Below are 21,098 nucleotides of genomic sequence, written 5' to 3'. Positions count from 1 at the left end.
AGTAGCCATGCAGCTTTGATCATAAAACTAAGCATTGAAATATAATTTACTTATGATGATTATTGAAAGATATAGTGGTAAAACTTATATTTACATGCATTTTATGCAAGTAGCCTGCAAAACTGTTATAAAATTCTCACTGATTTACATTAATTCAAGCGATCAGAATTTCATCTTTATTTTTTAGGCCAATTAAATAACAACATCTGCACTAACTTTTTCTCAGTTTGTCACCTCTGAATAGGTGTTTTTCGTCCTCCAGTGTGAGGTCCATTTCCTCACTGTAACATATGGGCCATAAAACCCTGACGAACATAAACATAAACGAAATAGGCTTTTATAAAAAAATTTTTTTTAAAGATTCAAGTTCCATTTAAACTTTTTTCCTGACTATTATTCATACGCCTATGTCAGGCTTTACAGGGTTAACACAGAAGACTCATGTTTGTATTCATGTTTATGCTACTTGTGAGGTGTTAAATGACTCCATGAAGCTATTTGTCACATGATATCTGCTATATTCACAACTCTTGTTTAGGCATGTTTAACAGTAGGCCTAACACTTTCTGGGAATAGCTGGTTTTGCCGTTACTCAGTGGTTTTTGCATAACCATCACTTTTCTGAAAAGTGTAGGCTATATTACCAGTAAAATTTGCTGCAAAAAAAAAAAAAAAAAAAAGAAGAGAAGAAGAAGAAGAAGAAGAAGAAGAAATAGCCTAATAGGCTAAATAAAGGCTAGCCTATATTCTATCATTTCCAGTGATATTTTGGAGCATTCTAAGAATTTAACTCTTTTTTTTCCTGCATATATTTTTAATATAAAATATTTTTTTGCTGCTTGAATAAAGGTAGCTTTACTGTCTGCTGTACTGTTTTTTTTTATTTTGGCGCTCGATCTTAGCGCCCTCTAGTGGCCGTTTCCGTGAACTACATCATCCATCGCTCCTCCTACCTACAGATGGCGGCTCTCGACAAACACAACAGACATTTCATCATGGTTATGGAGTGTATCAAATAGACTTCCACAAGGGCTGGTACGCATCGCATACAATTTATTTTGTAAGGTTTTACATACATTTTATTATTTTTCAGAACTGAACTGCCGTGTACGGTCAGCGTCACTCTCGGTGCTTGACAGCTAGTACGGTGTGGTTTACTAACAGTTAGTGTACTTGCAAAATGTATTTTACATAATAATTTGTTAGAATTGATCAACTAGACGCTCTTTTATAAAGTTAGTGTTTTATCAGACAATTGTTTTCGTTTGCCTGTGTGTCACGCTTCGTGCAGGAGCATCATGGTAAGTAGCGTCTTCCAACTTACGGTTGCATTTTTGTGAAATTGTTTGTTTATGTTTTTTTCATAAAACATCAAATACTTCGGTTAAAACAAACTAGGTCGAAGACTTGAACTGACGCCGAACTGTTGCCACTGCCAGTACTTTCGTTTCTCAAGATTTGACTAGCATACTAGCTGTTCTGTTCCCGCCCATTCACGTTTCAAAGTGCAAATAGTTAAAGTCAACACAAATGAGAGTGATGTGATGCGCTGAAAGTATTTCCTTTTTTCCCCCCAGTACCAGCGGCTAAAGTTTCCTCATTTGCCTTTCTGTTTGCAGACACACGCCCACCTGGTAGAAAACTGGAAACATGTAGCACAGGTCTGTTAAATGTAATCTCTTTCATCTATTACTGCAGAGATGCTGTACTATGCACTGTGGTGTAATGGCACAGACTTCACAAAACATGATTTGGTTGTCTAAACAAATGATAGTTTTTGCATGCAGGCATGTAAGTTCACTTGTTTTTAACACTTGATGCTTCTTACTTTGTACAGATCACTCAGAAGACTTTTAAAGACACCTGTATGTTTTTCATCAGTATAAAATGTCAAGTTTCCTCAAGAAGCACATTACCTCTATGGGTGAGATGTAGATCATGATCGTGTGTGGTATAAGTTATATTGTACAGGGATGCTTGGTGTGTTGGGCCGCTGTTGATCTGCGTTGTTGGTCTGCTTGTGGGCTTACTGCTGTGGTGGCTACAATGGTCATGTTGAATGGATTGGCTTGCAGATTTTGTCCACTATGTTGACATAACCCTGGAATACACTACATGATTATTGGAACTGATTTTAAAGTGACCCTATATGCTATTTTAAAGGTTCCTAATTTTGTTTTGGAGGTCTCCTACAATAGATTTACCTGCATCGAAAGTCAATTTTCTCATGATATTAATCGCAGAATCACAGTGTCTGAAATGGTTAAATCAAGGATTTAAAACCGAGTTAATTTAAAAACTCTCTAAACCTAGTCTCGCATAGCCACCCCAGAAATCTGCAGACCTTTTACATTCACGAACGGTTATATGACACACTACATGCTAGGTAATATCGGAAAGGCGTAATGGGGGGCACTTAAAAACACCAGGCATCATACACTTTCAGACTTTGTAACAAAGGGCAATCACACACTGTCAGACATTGAAGTTGTTCTGAACGCAACAAATTTGCACAGAAACACGTGACAAATGAAAACAAAATATGTTCTTTAATCGGCTCAAAATATCAAACATTTTTGATATCCTTCGACTGGATGGAATCTTATTCTGAATAAGCTTAAAGTCTGCCCATCATACACTTTATGATTTTCTGCACAGACTTTGACTTTCTGCATCTATCGCCGACTCCAGACTGCAAAATCAGGACAAAAATGTGTAGAAAAATGTGTGTTGTGTATTCCAGCCAACTGTCATGATGTTAATGCTCTTTAATATTTGCCTGTCTGTCTGATTTGTGCCAGCTAACAATCTTAAGGCTCTGACATTTAATACAGGTTTGTGAGGTGATTCATCTTCCTGGGTTGCTTTTGCACTTTTTTTTGTCTGAATGTCTGACAGTGTGTTTTTTTTATTTTATAGTAAAAGAAATCATTCCACTTGGTATACCACGACGCAACAGTTTAGATGCCACGTCTCATCCTGTGTCAGGTACTCCATGTCTTGAACCTTCTGAGAAGACTCCAAAACGCATCCCACCCACCAAAAACCCTGAGCTGGAGCAGAGGGACAAGTCCACTTCAGCTGCACTCAAAGCCTCCAACAAGCGAACAGAACAGGATGGTATAATGAATTGCACAGTTGTTCTGAAAAAACTACAACCAAACCATGGGAACAGTAAGAATGGCTCTCTTAATCCCACGGTTAAAAAGGACAATCTGCGAAGGAACAGTACTTACAACAAAGAAAGAGAACTTTCTTTTGCTCTCAGTAAAAAGCTGAATGAAAACTTAAGGGTAAATGCAACTATTCATTTCTTCTTAATGCATTTTTACGTTATCTATATTTCTAACAATGTTTTTTATGCAGGGATTCCCAAACATTTGTCAGCTGAACACTTTTGACTTAATTGGATCCTTTGACAAATTTGAAAGGTTTTATTCCACACAAGCGCAAGCTATAGCTAAATGAAATATTTTAGAGATGAGCATAAATCATAATAATAAGTTTTAAAAAATCGCTGCAAATTTTTTTGCCTTGACTTAAAAACATTTCTTAATTTCCATCACTTTTACATCCTGGAAAATCAAATAAATTATATATATATTAAATTAATAAATAATAATAAACAATTGAAGTACCTCTGTAGAATTTAAGTTAATATTTCAATAATTTAACAACACATTTGCATGTTCATGGTTCTCTGCACTTTAAAATACTCTTGAAATATATTTGAGGGGGAATTCAGGGCTCTCATGCTCATGTAAAACGTGGAAATATTATTTTAAAATAGGGTTTTCCAAGATGTAAAAGTGATGGAAATGAATAAATCTTAAAAGTCATGGCAATTTTTTTGTATTGAATTTTTATTGTATTTATGATCAGATCTAAAATATTTTATTGGCTATTTATCTTGCTATTATGTACAATAAAACTTGTCCAATTTGTGAGCAAATTGTTCTTTTAAGATGGTTCTTTTTTTAGTGAATCGGTCAAAATGGTTCTCAAATCAATCTGAATGATTAATTAGTGCATCCGTCATAAATCAGAATGATTCTTTTTATTTAAAATGTCTTTTCTAGTCATCAACAATTGACTGGAAAGGCCAAAGTACTGGAAATGAATTTCTCAAAATAAAAAAAAATGGATTTGGTTATTGTAGTCATAATTGTTATAGCTTGTCTGCTTACTGGATTCTAACTTCATTACTATTAATGCTCTGATGTTTTGTGTTCAGGTTGGAGGAAGTTTGTTTCAGTCAGCTGTGAAGGATCGGAGACAAACTCTTCCTCAGCCATCTCACCACAGGCGTAATCCTGAGAGCCATAATTCCTGCTCATTCCAGCAGAAACCCAAAATCTCCGTTCACCATCCTGATCAGAAAAAAGATAGATTGGAGAAAAGAGACCACAAAACCTCCCATTGTAGCAACATGTCCTCACAGAAGGTATAGTTCATGAAGATGCTGAAATGGCATTATATAAAACTATACTGATACTGTTTTCCCTTGTTTGGTTGTGTTACAGGAATTAAGCACCTCTCAACAGAAGACTAGTCCAGGTAAGGATTATTACCCTTTGTTATATTACTGATACTGCCCAGCTGTTTATTTGCTAACTTTTCAAACTAAACTAGTACACTTCGTCTATGTCAATTACCCCATTTTGCCAACAGAGGGCAGGCTGTCCTTAACTGCAAAGAGAAAAAGAGAGGGTAGTACAGATGGTGAGAAGGAAATTAAACGGCCATGTGCTGATATCCAACCCACCCCCAGCTCTTCCATTATAACCTCACCTTTAAAGTTTGTCAGACGTGCTTTTGTGAAGTCCAGCAATGACTCAGTGATAACTATAAACGAGAAACAGTCTCCTACAAAGCTGCCTTCCGCATCAAACACCAACAACAAACCAAGACCTTCATCCTCCATCCCCAAGCAGCTTTTTAAACCATGTAAGGACTCAAACACAGGAAGTGACAAACTTCACTCATTTCAACTCCCCAAATCACCCACAACTGCTGAGCCTAAAGATGTTATGCCTAAAAATCACAAAACTCCATCCAGCCAACGGCATTTACGCAAAGACTCTCCAAAGTCAAGCACAACGTTTGATAACATCGAGACCCTCTTTACTCCAGACTATTGCGTATCATTGCCTAAAACTCATAACAAAAAAACTAATGGTGAGAGAGAAATTTGTACTGTCCCCACACACACAAGCCCCTCATCCAGCCATGAGGATGGTGTTCAAATTCGCTCATCCCCCCATCAGACTGATCTAAGATCACCCAGCTTTGCGGAGCAAGCCAGTTCATGTAAGATAGAACCGGATGAAAGAACACACTTGAAAGTGGAGCAGTCACGCAGCCCCAAGGCTATCATGCCTGGCCCAGCTGCGTCGGTGAAAGTAGAAGGATCAAGAGAACAGAAGTGCTGCCCCCAGTGGAAAGATCCCTTAGATATTGAGCTGGGAGACGACTCGGGCGATGAGTTAAGAGAACGCTGTGCTATCAGCCTGAGCAGCAGTAGCAGTAGTGATGAAGATGAGCAGCTGCCATCCCTGCGGGACATCCTGGATTGGAGTGTCCGTGTGCCGGTAACTCCCGAAAAAGATGCTTTCTCAGAGCCCAACACACCGGTCCAAAAAGCAGCTGTAAGTCTAAGAATATTCTGAAAAACACATAATGACCTCATGTGCCATTAATCAATCTTTGACATGGCTGATCTTCTAAAAAAAACAACAAATTTTCTTTTTTCTCCCTCCATCTGTATTAGCCTGAGGCAGTGAAAACCAAAGCCGTTAGTTATATAAATACACTGGAGCAGATGCTGCAAGAGAAGGAACAATATCAGAGGTTGGTTTGAAAACCTGATTTGTTTTTTGTTTTTCCCCCAACTTAATTCCCAGTGTGTCTTATTTTGTGCTTGGCAGCCCTTGGATTGCTGTAGTGCTTTGAATTTCAATGATTGAGAGGTCAAACTATCAATGTTAATGCCAGTGGTGTTTACTAAGACAAGCATTGCTATTAAAAGGATAGTTCACCTAAAAATGTGAAATGTGTAATTTACTCGCTTTCATGTCGTTCCAAACCCAAAGACTTTCTTTCGTCTTTAAAACACAAATGAAGATATTTCTAGTCAAAACCTTTTATCTCTCTATTGAAAGTCCATTCCACCAAACATAAAGGCAAAGTTCATAAAGACATCATAAAAGAAATCCATATGAATCGAGCAGTTTAATAAAAATCTTCAGAAGAGACACGGTCACTTTATATGATGAACAGATTTAATTTAGACCTTTATTCACACATAAACACTGACCAGCGCACTTAGGTCCTGTTTACACCTGGAATTAAGATTTGTTTTGGTTGATCGGATCACAAGTAGACGAGGGAGACACATACCCGTTTACACCTGGTGTTTTAATCCATCTCTTTTGTCCACGTTCGACCACTTCTGTCCTGATTTCTTTGAGGGGAGGGTCTATGGGTGGGTAAATGTATGTGCCTTTTCAGATCTTTCGATCTAATGGACAAAATAAGCTTGCATAATTTACACATATACGTGGCAGAAAAACCCGGAACAACAGCAGATTTAGTTTCTTCACACGTAATGCGGTGAGTGTGTGTTAGAAAACAGGAATGGTGAGAAAACATTGTGCTTGGTACTTTTTCATCTTCAAACAAAACTTAGATCTTCAGCTGACAAAGTTTAAATCCTGTCTGGCTGGCGCGCTTCCCATAATGTTTACACATTAGGTCAGTAGGCGGTCTTTTGTGGTTGTTCGAACGCATTTGACCACATGAGGGTTTACACTATGAAAGCAGTTTCTGGAAGTGGTCGAAAGTGGACAAGCTCAAAATGTTTTAGACCCCGTTTACACATGTATTTAGCATCGCCCACTTGTGATCCGATTGACAAAAATGCTTCTTAATACCAGGTGTAAACAGGGCCTTACATGGAGCACATCAAATATGGTAAACTGAAGCTCAAACCTACTTGCATGATACTCAAGAACAAACCTTATCAAGTAAGCATGTTTACCAAATTTGAGGTGATCTACATGTATGTGTGTTGGTTTAAACAACATGTGGATTTCTTAACTTTTTGAAGTGTCAGTTTTTGTGGAGTTGATTTTTAATGGAGGGACTAAAATCTCAGGTTTCGTTAAAAATATCTGAATTTGTAATCTGAAGATGAATTAAAAGTCTCATGGGTTGGAACGACATGAGGGTGAGTAAATGATGACAGAATTGTCATATTTGACCGAACTATCTTTACATGTCTTTACATTGCTAGTATTTAGAATTAAGGACTTTTCAAAACTCATAAGTATTAAACTGGCATAACTCTGGACTACGGACATGAATTATACCTCAAATCAACAATGCAGTCATCAAACTTATGATTTTTTCCTGGTAGACAATAAGACCACAGAAAAATCTCATTAGTTTATAGGAGATACTCAAATCTTATCTAGGAACCCCATACTATCATAGAGACTTAGGTGGGTTTTTTCGACTTTGAACAATTTAAGCAGCTGCCCAGGCAATATTAGAACCAATCCTAGAAACACTACCCAAAACACCAGTCACAACATTTGTTTTCTTCTGAAAATGTAATAGTATAGTCCTAATTCACTTATTCTTCCAAGTACTCTTGCTGTATTGATGTCAGGCATTCTGGCTGACAGTAACACTTTGGGTGTGTAAAATCAACAGATGTTGTTCATTCAACACAGACCTGTGATTATGCCATGACAGAATTTGTCAAGACGAAGCACGCTGCATTTAGCCTATGGTCTCACCCTAATAAATGTCTAATTACTTGACTCACTTTTTAATTTTTTTATTTTAATACACAGGTCAAAAGAGTTGGAGAGACAGTTACTTGAGTCATGTGAAGAGGATCTGCTGAATTTATACGAGGATGAGAACAGTGAAAATAAAGAGGAAGACATCTCACTTGAGCAAAGGTATTTTGTTAATGGCTGGCTGGCTTCATTCACACCATTTGTTTTTCAAATCCAGTGTTAATGACTCAAAACCACACAAAAAAAGGCTTTTATCATGTAATCTTTTTTAATGCTTTTTTACACACACACACACACAAACACACACACACACACACACACACACACACACACACACACACACACACACACACACACACACACACATATATACACATCACATTAATCTGTGAATAATGTTTGTTTAATTTTTTAGGGAATTTTTGCAAAAGTTCTCGGTCGCCTCATGTGCCATCAGGGACATCCACCCAGGAGAGGAAGTATTCATACCTGCTAAGTTTGGTCGACTCTTCAACCACCAGACGCTGGACCTGAGGAAGATTAGCGTGACTCCGCACAACAGATCACAACAAATCCTCCTTCAGTAAGACTGGCAACAATTTGACACTGTACCCGAACACAAGTCATGTCCAGTTTTCTCTTGCTTGTATGATACCATTTAAAAAGGTGTTAAAAATATCAAAATGTGCTAATTTTTTAAATACAGAAAATTAACAAATCGATTTATTCCTTCTGTTGAAATCTGTAATTTGCCATTGTTACTAATCAGAAACCATAAACTCAATATCAGTTTGTCGGTGTGTTCACTTCCAAAAGAATGAGTATTTTATTAATATTTGTGTGAAAAGGAAATAAAATGAAAGAGGGGCTTGAGTTCTGCTTGCTATATGAATGTTTTGATTATTTTTCTATAGGGCCCGTACTGAACATGTGCTGTCTCTGATCAGTGCTGGCTTGTTGAGGAAAGCCTATTTTTCTTTCCCTTGTCAGCCTGAGGTTACACGCTGGCTTTTCCAGGTAAAATCATCCTCTTTCCTCATATTTTCTGTCTTACAAAACATTGTATGCTTAGTCAGTAACATCTGGAAGTATGTATAGTGGCCCCAAAAAAACTTAAACTACACTTAAAAATGTTACTTTATATTTTGTACTTTTTGGGGACACTATGTTTTGTCTCATGCATAATGTTTTTGATCTGTTGATCAGTTTTTTTTATATAAGCTGTAGGTAATATATTTATTTTCAGCTTTCATTTTGTTTTGTTATATGAATTTATTGCAGTTTTAGGGCACGTTGTTCCCATGATATACATCTGACTTGAGTTATAAAATGTGCCTTGTTTAATGCCTGCTTCTATTCTCTCATGGGAAACCTGCAAAACCTTAGGACATTTACGTTCAAAACGTATACATTACAGTCAGGTTACTTTCCTGAGAGCTCCAACATGCATACAAATTTGCAGATTCAACTCGTATCTTACAAAAGATACAAAATCAATTCAGTTAATTCTATCTAATTGGTCACACTTTAGATTCTCACTATTAACTAACTAACTTTTGGTATTGAATGGATTAAGGGATATAGAATATTATCATGCAGAATAAGGCATTAATATGTGCTTTATAAGTACTAATAAACAGTCAATATCCTAGTAATATGCATGCTAATAAGCAACTAGATAAAAGTGAGAATTGGACCCTAAACTAAAGTGTTATCATCATATAATTTTCATAATTATTAACAACAGGCACTTTAACAGGCAATTATCTGCCAGAAATGTATATACAGCTGATAACAATATTGTTTTTTTCAGATGATGTCAGTTCATCCAAACCCTGTCATATCCTCACTGATCCTGCAGTCCCTGCAAACCATCGCTCTGTCTGCTGCTCAACACATCGGTACGCTCAAAATACCTCATAATGGCCAACTGTGCTGTACCTGTCGTAGTTAAGTAGTAAAATTGACTGTTCTGTTGTAGTTGAACACCACAACCAAAGTTTCAAAGTGTGGGAACCCTCTATACGGGACATCACTCTGGTTTTCCTGAACATGGGGGCGTCGTTCATCAGTCTTTTCCCTCTGGATGCCCTCCAACCCCCTTTTAATGAGGGAGACCTTTTGTGAGTTTTTTATTTATACCTTTCTATCTGCAGCATTATAACTTTTGTAGTACTATTATGTATTGGTCTTTCAAATATTTGACATAAGTCATGATTAGCAAAAGCTTCATAATAATGCTAAATCTGCATTTTTAATGCATTTGTATGTTTTGGCAGAGAGGCCTTTCAGCCGGAAGAGACCAGCCAAGACAGAGTGATATCTGACATGAAAGACAGTGCCACTTTACCAATGCATAATCTAGAGAGTATTCTCAAGGCAAGCTGAATATTTGAAGAAATGTTTTATCATCGGTTTATTTAATGCTAAAATAGCTTTAAATGTAATAAGTCATTGTCAATATTGTTTGTGTCTGTATTTTTATTTGATCTGTTCAGTACCTCTCTCTGTGTACTGCGCTGTGTCCGAGAGCGTACACTGACGAGGAGCTGCTGTTGCTTCTGGCGGTGGTGTGTAGAATTGGACTGGAGACTCATTTTCAGCTGCTACCAACTGGAAACTTCAGCCTCCTGCTTCAGAATCTGCTCAAAAACATCACAAACTGGGATGTACAGGTCAGAAAGAGTGTTAGATATTCACCATAGTTATCCCCAAAATAAACATTTTGTCATCATTTACTCTCCCTCATGCCATTACAAGCAATTTTCATTTTGGAGCTTGAAATGCAGTCATTATATAATGAATAAAAGTCAGTACATACTTATTTTGTGTTCCGAATATTAAAAGTTAAAACAGAAAATGATGACAGATTTTTAAAAGTGTCAGTTAATTTTTTCTCATTTCGCTTTCTCTCTTTTTTAAAAATGTGTAGATATCTAAAGCTTGCCAGATTCTGACTGATTTGTCAGAAGATCATCACAACCTCAGGAGACTCGTTTATCTTCTGCCAGATAGCACTCGTGGAAAGTGAGTGAAAACCTGTAATGCAAAATGAATATTTATTCTACTTGTAGACTTTTTAATGTAGAGCATTGAGATAATTAGGTGAATCAGCGTTTACTGTAAGAGCTTTCTGTAATTATTCATCTACTGTTTCATCAACAGGCAATTAAAACGGCACCTAAGTGTCTCTATCATCTCAAAGCTTTTGAATCACACCTGCACTTACAAACTCTCAGGCACAGAGTTTATGGTGAGAATAATCCATAGAATATTAGCAGCTTTTCCGTGTTCAGACAATTTAGCTCTATAGACCCAAACACCCAAATGGTCTATAGATGCTTTATGATTTGTGATTGGTGGAATTATGCAGATGTATCATTTACCAACTACACTTGGCAGGCCAGGCTTTTGTCAAACCTCTTTCATTTTTGAAGTAATGAGATTGACTCATCTTTGTTTCTGACAATGTATTTTTCCAGCTATCTGAGCTGAAACCTTTCCTACCTCAAATGCGTCCCTCATCCCTGCTGAAAGTCCTCAGGTCTGCAAGGAGAGCAGAGGATTGTGATGCCACTCTAGACCAACAAGTGAGCAGACAGTCATCTAAAGGCTGAGAGCTATTGGATCATTACTTTTTTAATATCCAAGAGTGATATAGTGGAACCACTTAGTTTAATAAGCTGATAAATGATCTTCTTTCATACAGGCATATTACCTCTGCTACAGCCTTTTGACTTTGACAAATGAAGCCTCCAATTTTGAGTTTTTACCCTCAACCCAGAGAGTAAGTGTCCAATTTCTGTTTTTATACCATTTTATAGTAAGGGAGCCAATCTGCACAATTTGATTAAATTTCAGGGAGATAAAATCCAATTCCAAAACAGTTCTCTATGTATCTTAATTTTCATTGTTGTGCCGCTTTCATGTTGGGTTCTAAATATACTTTTCCATCCATCAGAATTATTAATAATGGGTTTAGAAATCAGATTCAGATTTTTTGTGGATCGATCCTGAATAGACCCCCCCCCCCCCCCTCCCCCCCACAACCTTATTTTACAGTGCACTCATAAAGGAGCAGTGTTAATGAATCAGTCACAGAAAGACCCTGTCAGTGGACACAGCCCTACTCTGTCTTCTGGTACCACTCTCACCCTCAGGGACCAATTATGAATATAACTTATTTTACTCTCAAAAGAGAAAGGAATTGTTTGAATTGAAGTGAGGGATGATTTTACTGACTAGAATGGTGATGTTTGGAGGGCCGTGGTTCAGTATGCATGAGTGTATTTATTTATTGCCTTTCTTTCCAGGTCTCTCTCTTTTTTAAGCATTTCTCATTACATCTTGAATAAGATCTGTCTCAATTATTAATTTCCAGACTATTGACAATATTCAATACAGTATGTCAATATTTGCATGTTTTCTCTGAAATGGCTTAACTACCTGAAAAATAAATCGGGGGGAACCAACATTTCAAAAGTAATTGTTGCTAATTAGAGATAAATGGGTTGCACTTTTTTTTTTTTTTTACAGTACGTACACTACAGTGTACTTGTGTTAAAGAACAGAACACGATGATTAAAATCCTGTTCTTTTAATGTTTAAAAACAGCAATACAGTAAAAATAATGACTATTAAATAAAAATGTATAAATAATAATTTATTAAATAATATCAAGGTTGTATTTCACTACATGAAGACAAGGAATAATTATGTATTATAATTCTCATTTAGAAATGGACTAACATTATTAAATGAGAGACAATGTATAGTTAGATGGTCATTACGGTGAAATAAACCTGACAGGGTGAGCAGAACTTGTTTGATCTTGTATCATCCTTAATGGGCTGACTGTCCATGATCTTATTACACAACTGCTTACTAAATAATGCAGTATATTGATTTCATTTGAAACTGTTTGATTTTGTAAGATGAGATGGAGTGCTACGGGAGACATGGAACTGAAAGTGTAGGAAAGTGGTTGTCGGTGTTATTACGCAAATGTCATTATAAAAAAAATATTTGACTACAGAATGTCAAGAGTTAAATATTTAGGAGCCTTGTAATAGCCAGCAATATTATCACCACATATAGAGTTTTGACTCATACTTACCAATTCCTAATGGTGTTTTTTTTCTTCTGAAGATTGAATCCAAGTGCAAAAGCTTAATGCATCAGGGGTCTAATTTATTCTCTCAATATTGTTTAAATGAAGTAAAGCACATCTGACTGTGCCTTAGTCTTGGTCTTGTCTGTTTTCTTAACTAGACTAACTTTATCCCTCTTTCACTGCCAGAATGATCTGAGGAGTCTTTCTTCCCAGCTGGAGAAGCACATTAAGTGTGACATAAGGGAGAGCGAGAAAATGCTGTACAGAAGCAAGGTGAAGAGCAGCTTTATTCTGTTCTCTGAGAATCCCTCATTCTGCTGATATCAAAGAGATTCAAATTTTTATTGGCCGTGTTTTTCTTTTCTTTTCTTCTGTAGGTGAAAGACTTTGTGGCAAGAATATACACAAAGTGGCAGGTGCTTCTCAGACGAACAAGACCTCAAGAGGTAATGTGAAAGAATAAAGGCAACTGATGCAGATGAAAGTTATTATCACTTTTAGCTACCTGTGAAGGCAAAATTTTGCTCACATGTGTTTTCATAGTTCAAGCAGCAGGAGACTTCAGATAACATGTCAGACTGGAAGAATTAGTTACATTGTTTGAAGATTGAAGAATTTGTTGTGTCAGTGATGTCTTTTTAATGGTCATTCATTACCAAGAATAGTTCAAGGAAGTCCTGTTATTGACTCACCCTTATGTTTTTCCTAAACCTAATCACTATATTTTTTCTATAACACAAAAGGAGATTTTTTTTTAAGAATATCCTGGTCGCTCTTCAAGCTTGAAAAAAATACCATAAAATGAGCATAAAAGTGGTCCATATGACTTTTGTCCTATTTTCTTTCAATATGATGGCTTTGTGTGAGGAACAGAATTTGCTGAAAATCTGTGTGTTCAATAAATCAGTTGATCGCAAACCCGTTATAAGCTATTTATAAATTGAATCTGGTTGATGCTGGAGCTAATGTCAAGATATTCAGTGAAAATCATACAAAGCTATTGTATGACTTGGAAAGACTTGGGTCTTGAACTGCGTGACTTGTACACGCAGAACCTGTTTTTGAATTCCACTGTTTTGTTTTTTGTTTGTTTTTCTATATAAACAATGTCTAGACAGATATGTTTGACTGTTGTGATGGTGTCTTTTACAGTATCCTGAAAATGTAGCATTCAAGTAAAAAAGTAGCTTTTAAAAACGTGTCTCTAAACCTTGCATCTCGCTTTTTAAACACTTTCTGTATGAATGGCCACTAAGAGTATAGTTTTCATATGCACTACTTTTATTATACTGTTAATTGAATGGAAAAAAAAGAAGCCAGAATGTTCTACCAATTTTTTCCTTTCGTGTTGCATGAAAGAAAGTAAGTCATGCAGGTTTGGCACGACAGTTGAGGGTGAGTTAATAATGACTGCATTTAAATTTTTGTGTGAATTATCTCTTCAGTTGGCCTCTTGTGTAATTCACAGGGAAAGCTGTATGATTATTGGAAGCCCCCACCAGAGGATGAGGTGCCCAGCAGTCCTCAGGGCCAGTCCTGCATCAAAGCACAAGACACTTCAGTGGGTACAGAAGAAACTCTGACCGCGGAGTGGAGCAGTACAGAGTCAGACGAAGATGCTGAGAGCAAGAAGGAAGAGGAGTGTGAGGAGAAGATGGAACGAGGCAATGAAAATTGTGTGGAGGACATCAGCGATGTAGAGGAGAAAAGTGAAGAGCCAAAGCAACAGCTGATGGAGCTAGGTGATGATGCAAAGTTGGAAGAAATATCTGAGGAAAAGCTGTTTGAAAGTCACGAAGACTTAGAGAATGACGATGACGATGATCTCATGAACCGAGAGGAGGAGCTTCTTAAAGATGAAGAGCCTCATGAAGAAGACAGAAAGCACATACCTGTTGAAGAAAACACTGAGGCATTAGAGGAGCTTGAGGACTTGTTAGAGAAAGATATGGAGCTGTTAGAGATCGAAGGGGGAATGGAGAAAGGGATTTGAGAGGGGGTGTATGTGGAGTCGGAGAGGTCTTGAGAAAGAATAGTTGAAACATTCTCAGGTCATGTCCCTAATTTTACACCACACCTTTGTTGCCCTTCATTCATATGCACATTATTTAATTAATAGTTATAGTCTTTCAGTGATATATGTGATGCTTGTAGTTGTTTACATCTTGTTAATAATATATATTCTGAGTATATTGTTTTTACAAGGTTCATCTCTTTTAAGAAATAAGGTCTATTATTAAATGTTTAGCCCTGGTTTCTCTGAAAACGAGACCTTACATTTTTTTTTATGTACATATATTTCATTTGTTGAAACGTAACATCTATTAGGTTAAAGTGCACACTGCTAGTTTTCAGGATCTGCTCTTTATGCTGCTGTGTAATCTCTTCCATTAATGTTTTTAGTTTGCCAAAAACCTGGGGTATCTTTATCCAGACAATATAACAGCAAAAGCAAGGGCTTAAAATCTTTGTCAACTTTTTCTGTAGGTTTCCGGATGTTTAAGCATCCCATTAGGTATAGTGGATATAGTGTATTTTTATTAATACTTTGTTGTTGGCAATCCAGTCTTCCTCAAAAAAGAAAAAAATCACAGTGATGTTTATCATAAGGATTAATTTTTTTTAAAGGCTGTATTTCGTAAAAAGATAGAAAATCCGTTGGTTATTTTTTATGAAAATAAATACTTGTTCTGATAAAAAAAAAAAGGGTCTGTGTGTTTCCAGTCACACTCAAGACCAGCCTGGTCTTACAAGTGTTTACATCATAGTCTTGTATTGTTCATCTCTTCCAAATGATGGTGTTCACGGAGCAACACGTATGATTTAAAAAAAGAAGGCATGCTTCTTTCATGGATATTCACAATTGTGTGTTTTGTGGTGAGTATCAGTCTGTCATGTTCTTTGATCTGTTTTGCAACACCATATTGTACACAGTGGACAGACTGCATGTTTTAACAGTGCTCTTTGTTATAATAATTGTGTAAGCGTGCTTTGTACAATAGATAGCGAAGGAAGGCGGTAGCCCAAATGTTTTCCCCCCCATTATGTTTGTTGCTCGAGCGTATTGTGAGATGGTGTCGCAGGAGGGCGTACAGTAGCTATACCTGTGACGAGTGACGAGTCTCGCGCGCGGGCACGCTCAGCGCAGAGACTATCACAGCTGAGTTCATTCTGCGCCTCTGCTCTTTCTTACGTTACTCGGCTTTACAGTAACTACTAGACGACTTTCCTGCGTTTTTGGACGGTTTGTGACGAAAGGCATTTCAGTAAGTAGACCACTTTGATACTATACACTTTTTCTTTTTGTGATATTTGTTGTCGATAATGCACGTCTGTACCTTAATGGTGAGCTTCGCACGAAAGTGAAGTTCTTTCCGACAGATCAGTATGAAGTCTCTTACATGTTGTTGAGTGAAGACAACATCATATAGACGACACGAAAAAGCTGGAATTTATAATTTCACACAGACGAAATACCAACGTATATGGCAAGCCGCCTTAACATTTATTACTTAAAAAGAATTGTTTGACTAGTTCTTAACTATTAGGAAGAAATCCAATTGCACCCTTTTCTGTTTTAGGCTACTAGAATTAAATTAGTCACTAATGCTTATTTGTTTAATACCAGTCACTAATCCCAGTAGTGACAAGTAACTATTTTCTATTTTTTGTAACTACTCAAATATTTACTAGTATTATAGTCTTCCTAATACTACTTGGACAGACTCTAATAACTATTTATTAGACAATACTGGGTATTCAAATTGTTATTAATATTTTATTCTTGCTAGATTGAACTACCAGTCTGAGTAGTCATTTCATATAACTCAACTCAAACTTTATTTATAAAGCATTTTCAACACCACAATGTGGAAACCAAAGTGCTGTACAGAAAAAAAAAAAAAAACTTAGAACCAATAAAACATATACCACACAACAACAAACAGCAAAATCCTAAACATTATCAAATGCTAATGAAAACAGATGAGTTTTTAGCGCATTCTGAAATACACTAATAATAAGTTAAAAAAAATTGGTGAGATAAAAATGTTACTGTAACAGGCAGGATATATACTAATTTCTCATAAATAAAGTTCTAATACACTAGAAACTATTGGGTGTATATATATTGGTAACTATAAGAAATAAGTAATGGTAAAACTAAAATATGTATCTCCACCGAATTTGCTATTTGTTTCCATTAAAAATGTAATACTCACTTGTAAGTATTGGTAAGTGACTAGTGGTAAAGTATTAAGAGCTAGCAAATGGTTGCAAGTACGTACTACAAGAGAAAGCAGAATAAGAAAAAAGCTACACTTGGGAAACGTGCTAGTAGGAAGTGAATAGTTACACTAGTAACATAAAAATAGATATATGTATCGCTTTTAGCGATATATAGTTTATTTCTGGGAATACATGTGAGAATAGCTTGCCATACAATGTAAAATATTTCTGACAAAGAGCAGTTCATTAAAAGTTAACCATTAAACTGTGTTAAAGGGCATATGACTGAGAGATAGGCTACTTCAGGCTACTGGTACGTGATGTGAAAGCGTGCCAGAAAGATGTGGACATGTCTGCGTTTATTTAGATTAATGCATTAAGTATTACTTCACCTGACAGTGAGAATTTCCTGGGCAGTTTTTCTGGCACAAACACATTTAACTGTCCAATTTAAATGGCATCTGGGAGAAGAAAGTCTTTTAGCGACACACCAGTAGCAGAATGTACTTGTCAAGAATATAACCAAATTGAAATATCTAATAATTGCTTTATAAATATAAAAACACATAATTGACATAATTCAGAAAGTCTTAAGTGTTTAATGCTTGTGCTGTCTTACATATTACGATTTTAAATAACAAAATACATGCTCTCTCATGGCATCAACAAAGTTTAAAGCTGCATCATTTTACACAGATGCAAAGCAGCATCAGAGCCGTCACTGATACTATAGGGACTGATGTGGGTCAAAGCTGCATTTTTACAATGACATTTATGTGGTATTGTTTCTGAATTTGAAGCAGATACAGAGCTGCTCAGATCAGCTATAACTCAGCTGTGCAAAGAAGCCTTTAGAGACGGATTTGTTGCATACTGCCATATGATTTTTCTTCTCTATTAACTGCTTTTTATAGTTCAACAGAATGTCTTTTTTATTCTCAACTGAAAAAGAGACAGTCCCTCATGTGATTCAGCATCCGGTCAATGACCCAGTGTACAATCAGGCACTATCATTGCTTATCCTCATGGTCTTATGCATGCAAGAATAACATTTTTGTAAAAGACGGCTTTCATAATCATGCAATTCTCATTCATAAGATTGATTTAGTCTCATTGATTTAGTTATAATATCTTAGGCTAGCTTCATTGGTCTGCCATCCTCTATGAAAAGTTTATTTATTTATTTACTTTCTTCGTTCATTGCCTTGTGCTAGAATATTGATGGATCATGTTTCAGTGACGATGAACTAGATGTCGGATGTGCTGTTGAATTTCTGCGGACGATTATTAGGCAGATTTGTAGACACTCAAAAGGCCTTCAGCTGGTCTGCTGTTTTAGACTGCTAAGGGTCTGTAAATTAAGAAATGCAGTGTTTAAATGTCAAAATTTTGGTTATGCATTCACTCACAAAGTCCCTGCAGGTCATTAACGCATGGAATATAGCATGTCGTTGTCATTCGATTACATTCATGAAATCGTGATATGAAGATAGTGTGCTTGTCGGTGCTGCTCTCTTTTTTGAGGGACTCGGATGTAAATGTGCTCAAAGTGATTGACAGCTGTTTAAAGATGCATGAATCTTTAAGTCTCATGCAGTCACTATTGAGCTGAGCTGCTTGCAGAAACAGAGCTATCGTTTTCTCTCTGCAGCTGCTCAATTCTTTTCACTTAATTCAGTCCATCCTACAGCCTGATACCATGTACCCTGTTGTACAACTCAACACTTTATTTTTAAATGAACTTGCAGCTGATTTTATATTGTTTCGAATTGGCTTTGGCCCATCTCTGCTGCTCTGTAGCAGAATAAGAAATAGCAGTGTGTGTTCGACTGATCTCTTTCTGTCTGATGCGACCACACAGCATAAGACCACTGTGCTGAGCTGTGGGCTACAGTGGACGCCAATTAATTTGCTTTCATTTGCTTTTTTATGGTGTTAGTGCTAAGAGATTTTCCTCTGGGAAGATCTTGCTCCTTGTGTGCCTGACCTATTCTATCTTTCTTTCTTCACAGTTCTCATTCTCTCTAGGACATCTGAATTGGCAGAATAATAATACTGCTGATGGTTGTGCAGTTATAATCCTGTAATGGATTTCATTCATAAACCTCTTACACTTAAACTGGATTCTAGTTTTGGACCAAACTGTTTTTCAATCCACACTGTTCTCTGAGCATTTCAGCAGAAAAGTTATTTGATTCCTGAAACATTCAGATTTAATACCACATTCTGTTAATTCTGCTAATGCTTTGTTGACACAAATCAGCCCCTGGAGGAATTTTTCCACAGACCTTTCAAAGCATATTTTTGTGATGAAAAATCATTTCTTTATTAAAATCAATAATTTGTGATTATTTAAAAAAAAAAAAAATTCCAAAACGATTTGAGCAAACTATGGATATGGCCTAAAAAATATATTACAATATTTACACTATTTACATTTATTTAAATGTTACTTCAGCACCAAATCAGCATATTAGAATGATTTCTGTAGTGACACTGAAGACTGGAGTAATGATGCTGAAAATTCAGCTTTGCCATCAGGAATAAATTATGCTGATGCGATGAACTTCTCTGGCACAGTGCTGCTGATTCCCGTGCTATAGCAGGTGTGAATTCAAGCACATCTGTGCAGTTATGTTTGAGAGAGTTTTGTTTTGTGTGTTTCATTTAAACAGAGAGGAAAGGAGTGAAATAGTTTTGAATGAACAAGAATACTGAGGCCTAGAAAGCCTCTGGGAATGTTCTCTCTGAAGTGGAGATAGAGGGAAAAGAAAACAGTGCTCATCTGGTGCGTAAGCTTGTTTAATGGAATGAGGGAGAGAGAGTGTGTTTATCTGAGAGAGGGGGAGAAGTCTGGAGTGTTTACAGAAGAGAGGGATTGAGTGTGTTAGAGTAGTGGGCGAAGGGAGGCGAACAGTTGGATGCTCAGGCCACTGTCCTTCTAAATCACATCAGACTGAGTGTGTGTTTGTGTGTCTGTGACACAATGACTATTCCTTTTTAAGTAACAACCATGTCCTTACAGGTCAGTAACAACCTAATGAACCAACAGCAGGAAGGATAGTTAACAGTGCCAATATGGAGAAAAATGTTTTAGAACTAAAGAGGTTAATAGTAGTTTTGATAGATATCTTTATTAAATTGATGTTCGTACATTAGATCCAGTGATCCATAACTCAAGTGGTATTAGTGACTTTCAAAAAGTAGTTTTATTCTATTCTAAGTTGAGCAACATTTAGTACTACTCACGTCATCTCGATGACCCCTATTACTGGGTGCTTACGGCACTTCATAATTTACTGACGTTAACTTGGATCATTCCTCGTTTAAAAAACAAACAAAATGGTAATGGTCAGATATGATGGCCTGAATCCTGAATAAATCACTTTTTTGCAAGAAGGAGCACAATTAAGCAGACACAACTTTTTTTAGTATTTTAAAGTTACAACGCTCAAAGCAAAGGGAGATATTTTCTTTTAAAGAAATAGCTTTTTAAGGACTACAACAAACGGCTGGTAAGGACTACACAACATTCCTGCCGGGTTAGTGACATCACTAACCCTAAAATTTACATAAACCCGCCCTCGGAACGCGATTTATAGATTATCAAGACAGAATATGCTAATCAATGACTAGAAGATAACTACACATAAGCTACATAAATTCATCAACTAACCATTCAGAAATGTCCTGTTGCTTCTACATGTTGTCACTTCTTCTTGAATCTCTCCTTCATTCTATCTTCAGTTTGAACATAAAAGGCTAAAAGTGTTTGAAATTTCCAGTGCATGTGTGTGTGAGATAAAAGGACACCAACTCTTGAAGCTCCGCCCTCTGTGCTGGGAGTAGAAGCTCATTTGCATTTAAAGGAACAGACACAAAAACTGTGTGTTTTTGCTCACCCTCAAAAAGTGACCATTTTAACATGCTATATAAAAATGTCTGTTGAG

At 36.6% G+C, this 21,098-nt stretch overlaps 3 protein-coding genes across 7 annotated transcripts in view; 2 read left to right on the top strand and 1 right to left on the bottom strand.

Moving 5' to 3' along the window:
- LOC309486368 (uncharacterized protein) overlaps positions 1 to 21,098 on the bottom strand; it is a 43,324-nt gene that overhangs the window by 12,755 nt on the left and 9,471 nt on the right. The gene's annotated exons all lie outside the window — the stretch shown is intronic.
- Positions 936 to 15,627, top strand: slf2 (SMC5-SMC6 complex localization factor 2). Of its 5 annotated transcripts, none has more exons than XM_082153616.1 (22): positions 936 to 1,035; positions 1,620 to 1,661; positions 1,838 to 1,924; positions 2,989 to 3,293; positions 4,235 to 4,444; positions 4,524 to 4,557; positions 4,672 to 5,648; positions 5,771 to 5,850; positions 7,860 to 7,970; positions 8,224 to 8,391; positions 8,723 to 8,825; positions 9,622 to 9,709; positions 9,790 to 9,931; positions 10,088 to 10,187; positions 10,307 to 10,483; positions 10,741 to 10,835; positions 10,974 to 11,061; positions 11,291 to 11,398; positions 11,518 to 11,595; positions 13,108 to 13,194; positions 13,299 to 13,367; positions 14,390 to 15,627. In XM_082153616.1, exons 3-22 carry the CDS (start codon positions 1,888 to 1,890, stop codon positions 14,912 to 14,914), a joined length of 3,582 nt encoding a protein of 1,193 aa, XP_082009742.1. In that variant the 5' UTR covers positions 936 to 1,035; positions 1,620 to 1,661; positions 1,838 to 1,887; the 3' UTR covers positions 14,915 to 15,627. The 5 variants fall into 5 exon arrangements, with proteins under 5 accessions (XP_082009742.1, XP_082009738.1, XP_082009740.1 ...); XM_082153612.1 differs by having other exon boundaries at positions 2,920 to 3,293; XM_082153614.1 differs by having other exon boundaries at positions 971 to 1,035; positions 1,578 to 1,661; positions 2,920 to 3,293.
- The window catches only part of sema4ga (sema domain, immunoglobulin domain (Ig), transmembrane domain (TM) and short cytoplasmic domain, (semaphorin) 4Ga), a 35,698-nt gene continuing 30,600 nt past the window's right edge, over positions 16,001 to 21,098 (top strand). The window contains exon 1 of the mRNA XM_082153625.1: positions 16,001 to 16,187. The gene's annotated coding sequence lies outside the window, so the exon portion shown is untranslated. The remainder of the gene's footprint in view (positions 16,188 to 21,098) is intronic.

This window comes from Leuciscus leuciscus (assembly GCF_965113295.1).
Source record: "Leuciscus leuciscus genome assembly, chromosome: 22".
Lineage (NCBI taxonomy): Eukaryota > Metazoa > Chordata > Actinopteri > Cypriniformes > Leuciscidae > Leuciscus > Leuciscus leuciscus.
Note: the sequence above shows the minus strand (reverse complement) of the source record. Positions and strands in the feature narration are given on the sequence as shown.

Bases quoted from the DNA above. Each gene is read 5' to 3' on its own strand.
- slf2 (XM_082153612.1), top strand. From the start codon at position 1,888: ATGTCAAGTTTCCTCAAGAAGCACATTACCTCTATGG. The intron at 8,826-9,621 runs GTAAAATCATCC...TGTTTTTTTCAG, and splicing joins TTACACGCTGGCTTTTCCAG to ATGATGTCAGTTCATCCAAA. The intron at 9,710-9,789 runs GTACGCTCAAAA...GTTCTGTTGTAG, and splicing joins GTCTGCTGCTCAACACATCG to TTGAACACCACAACCAAAGT.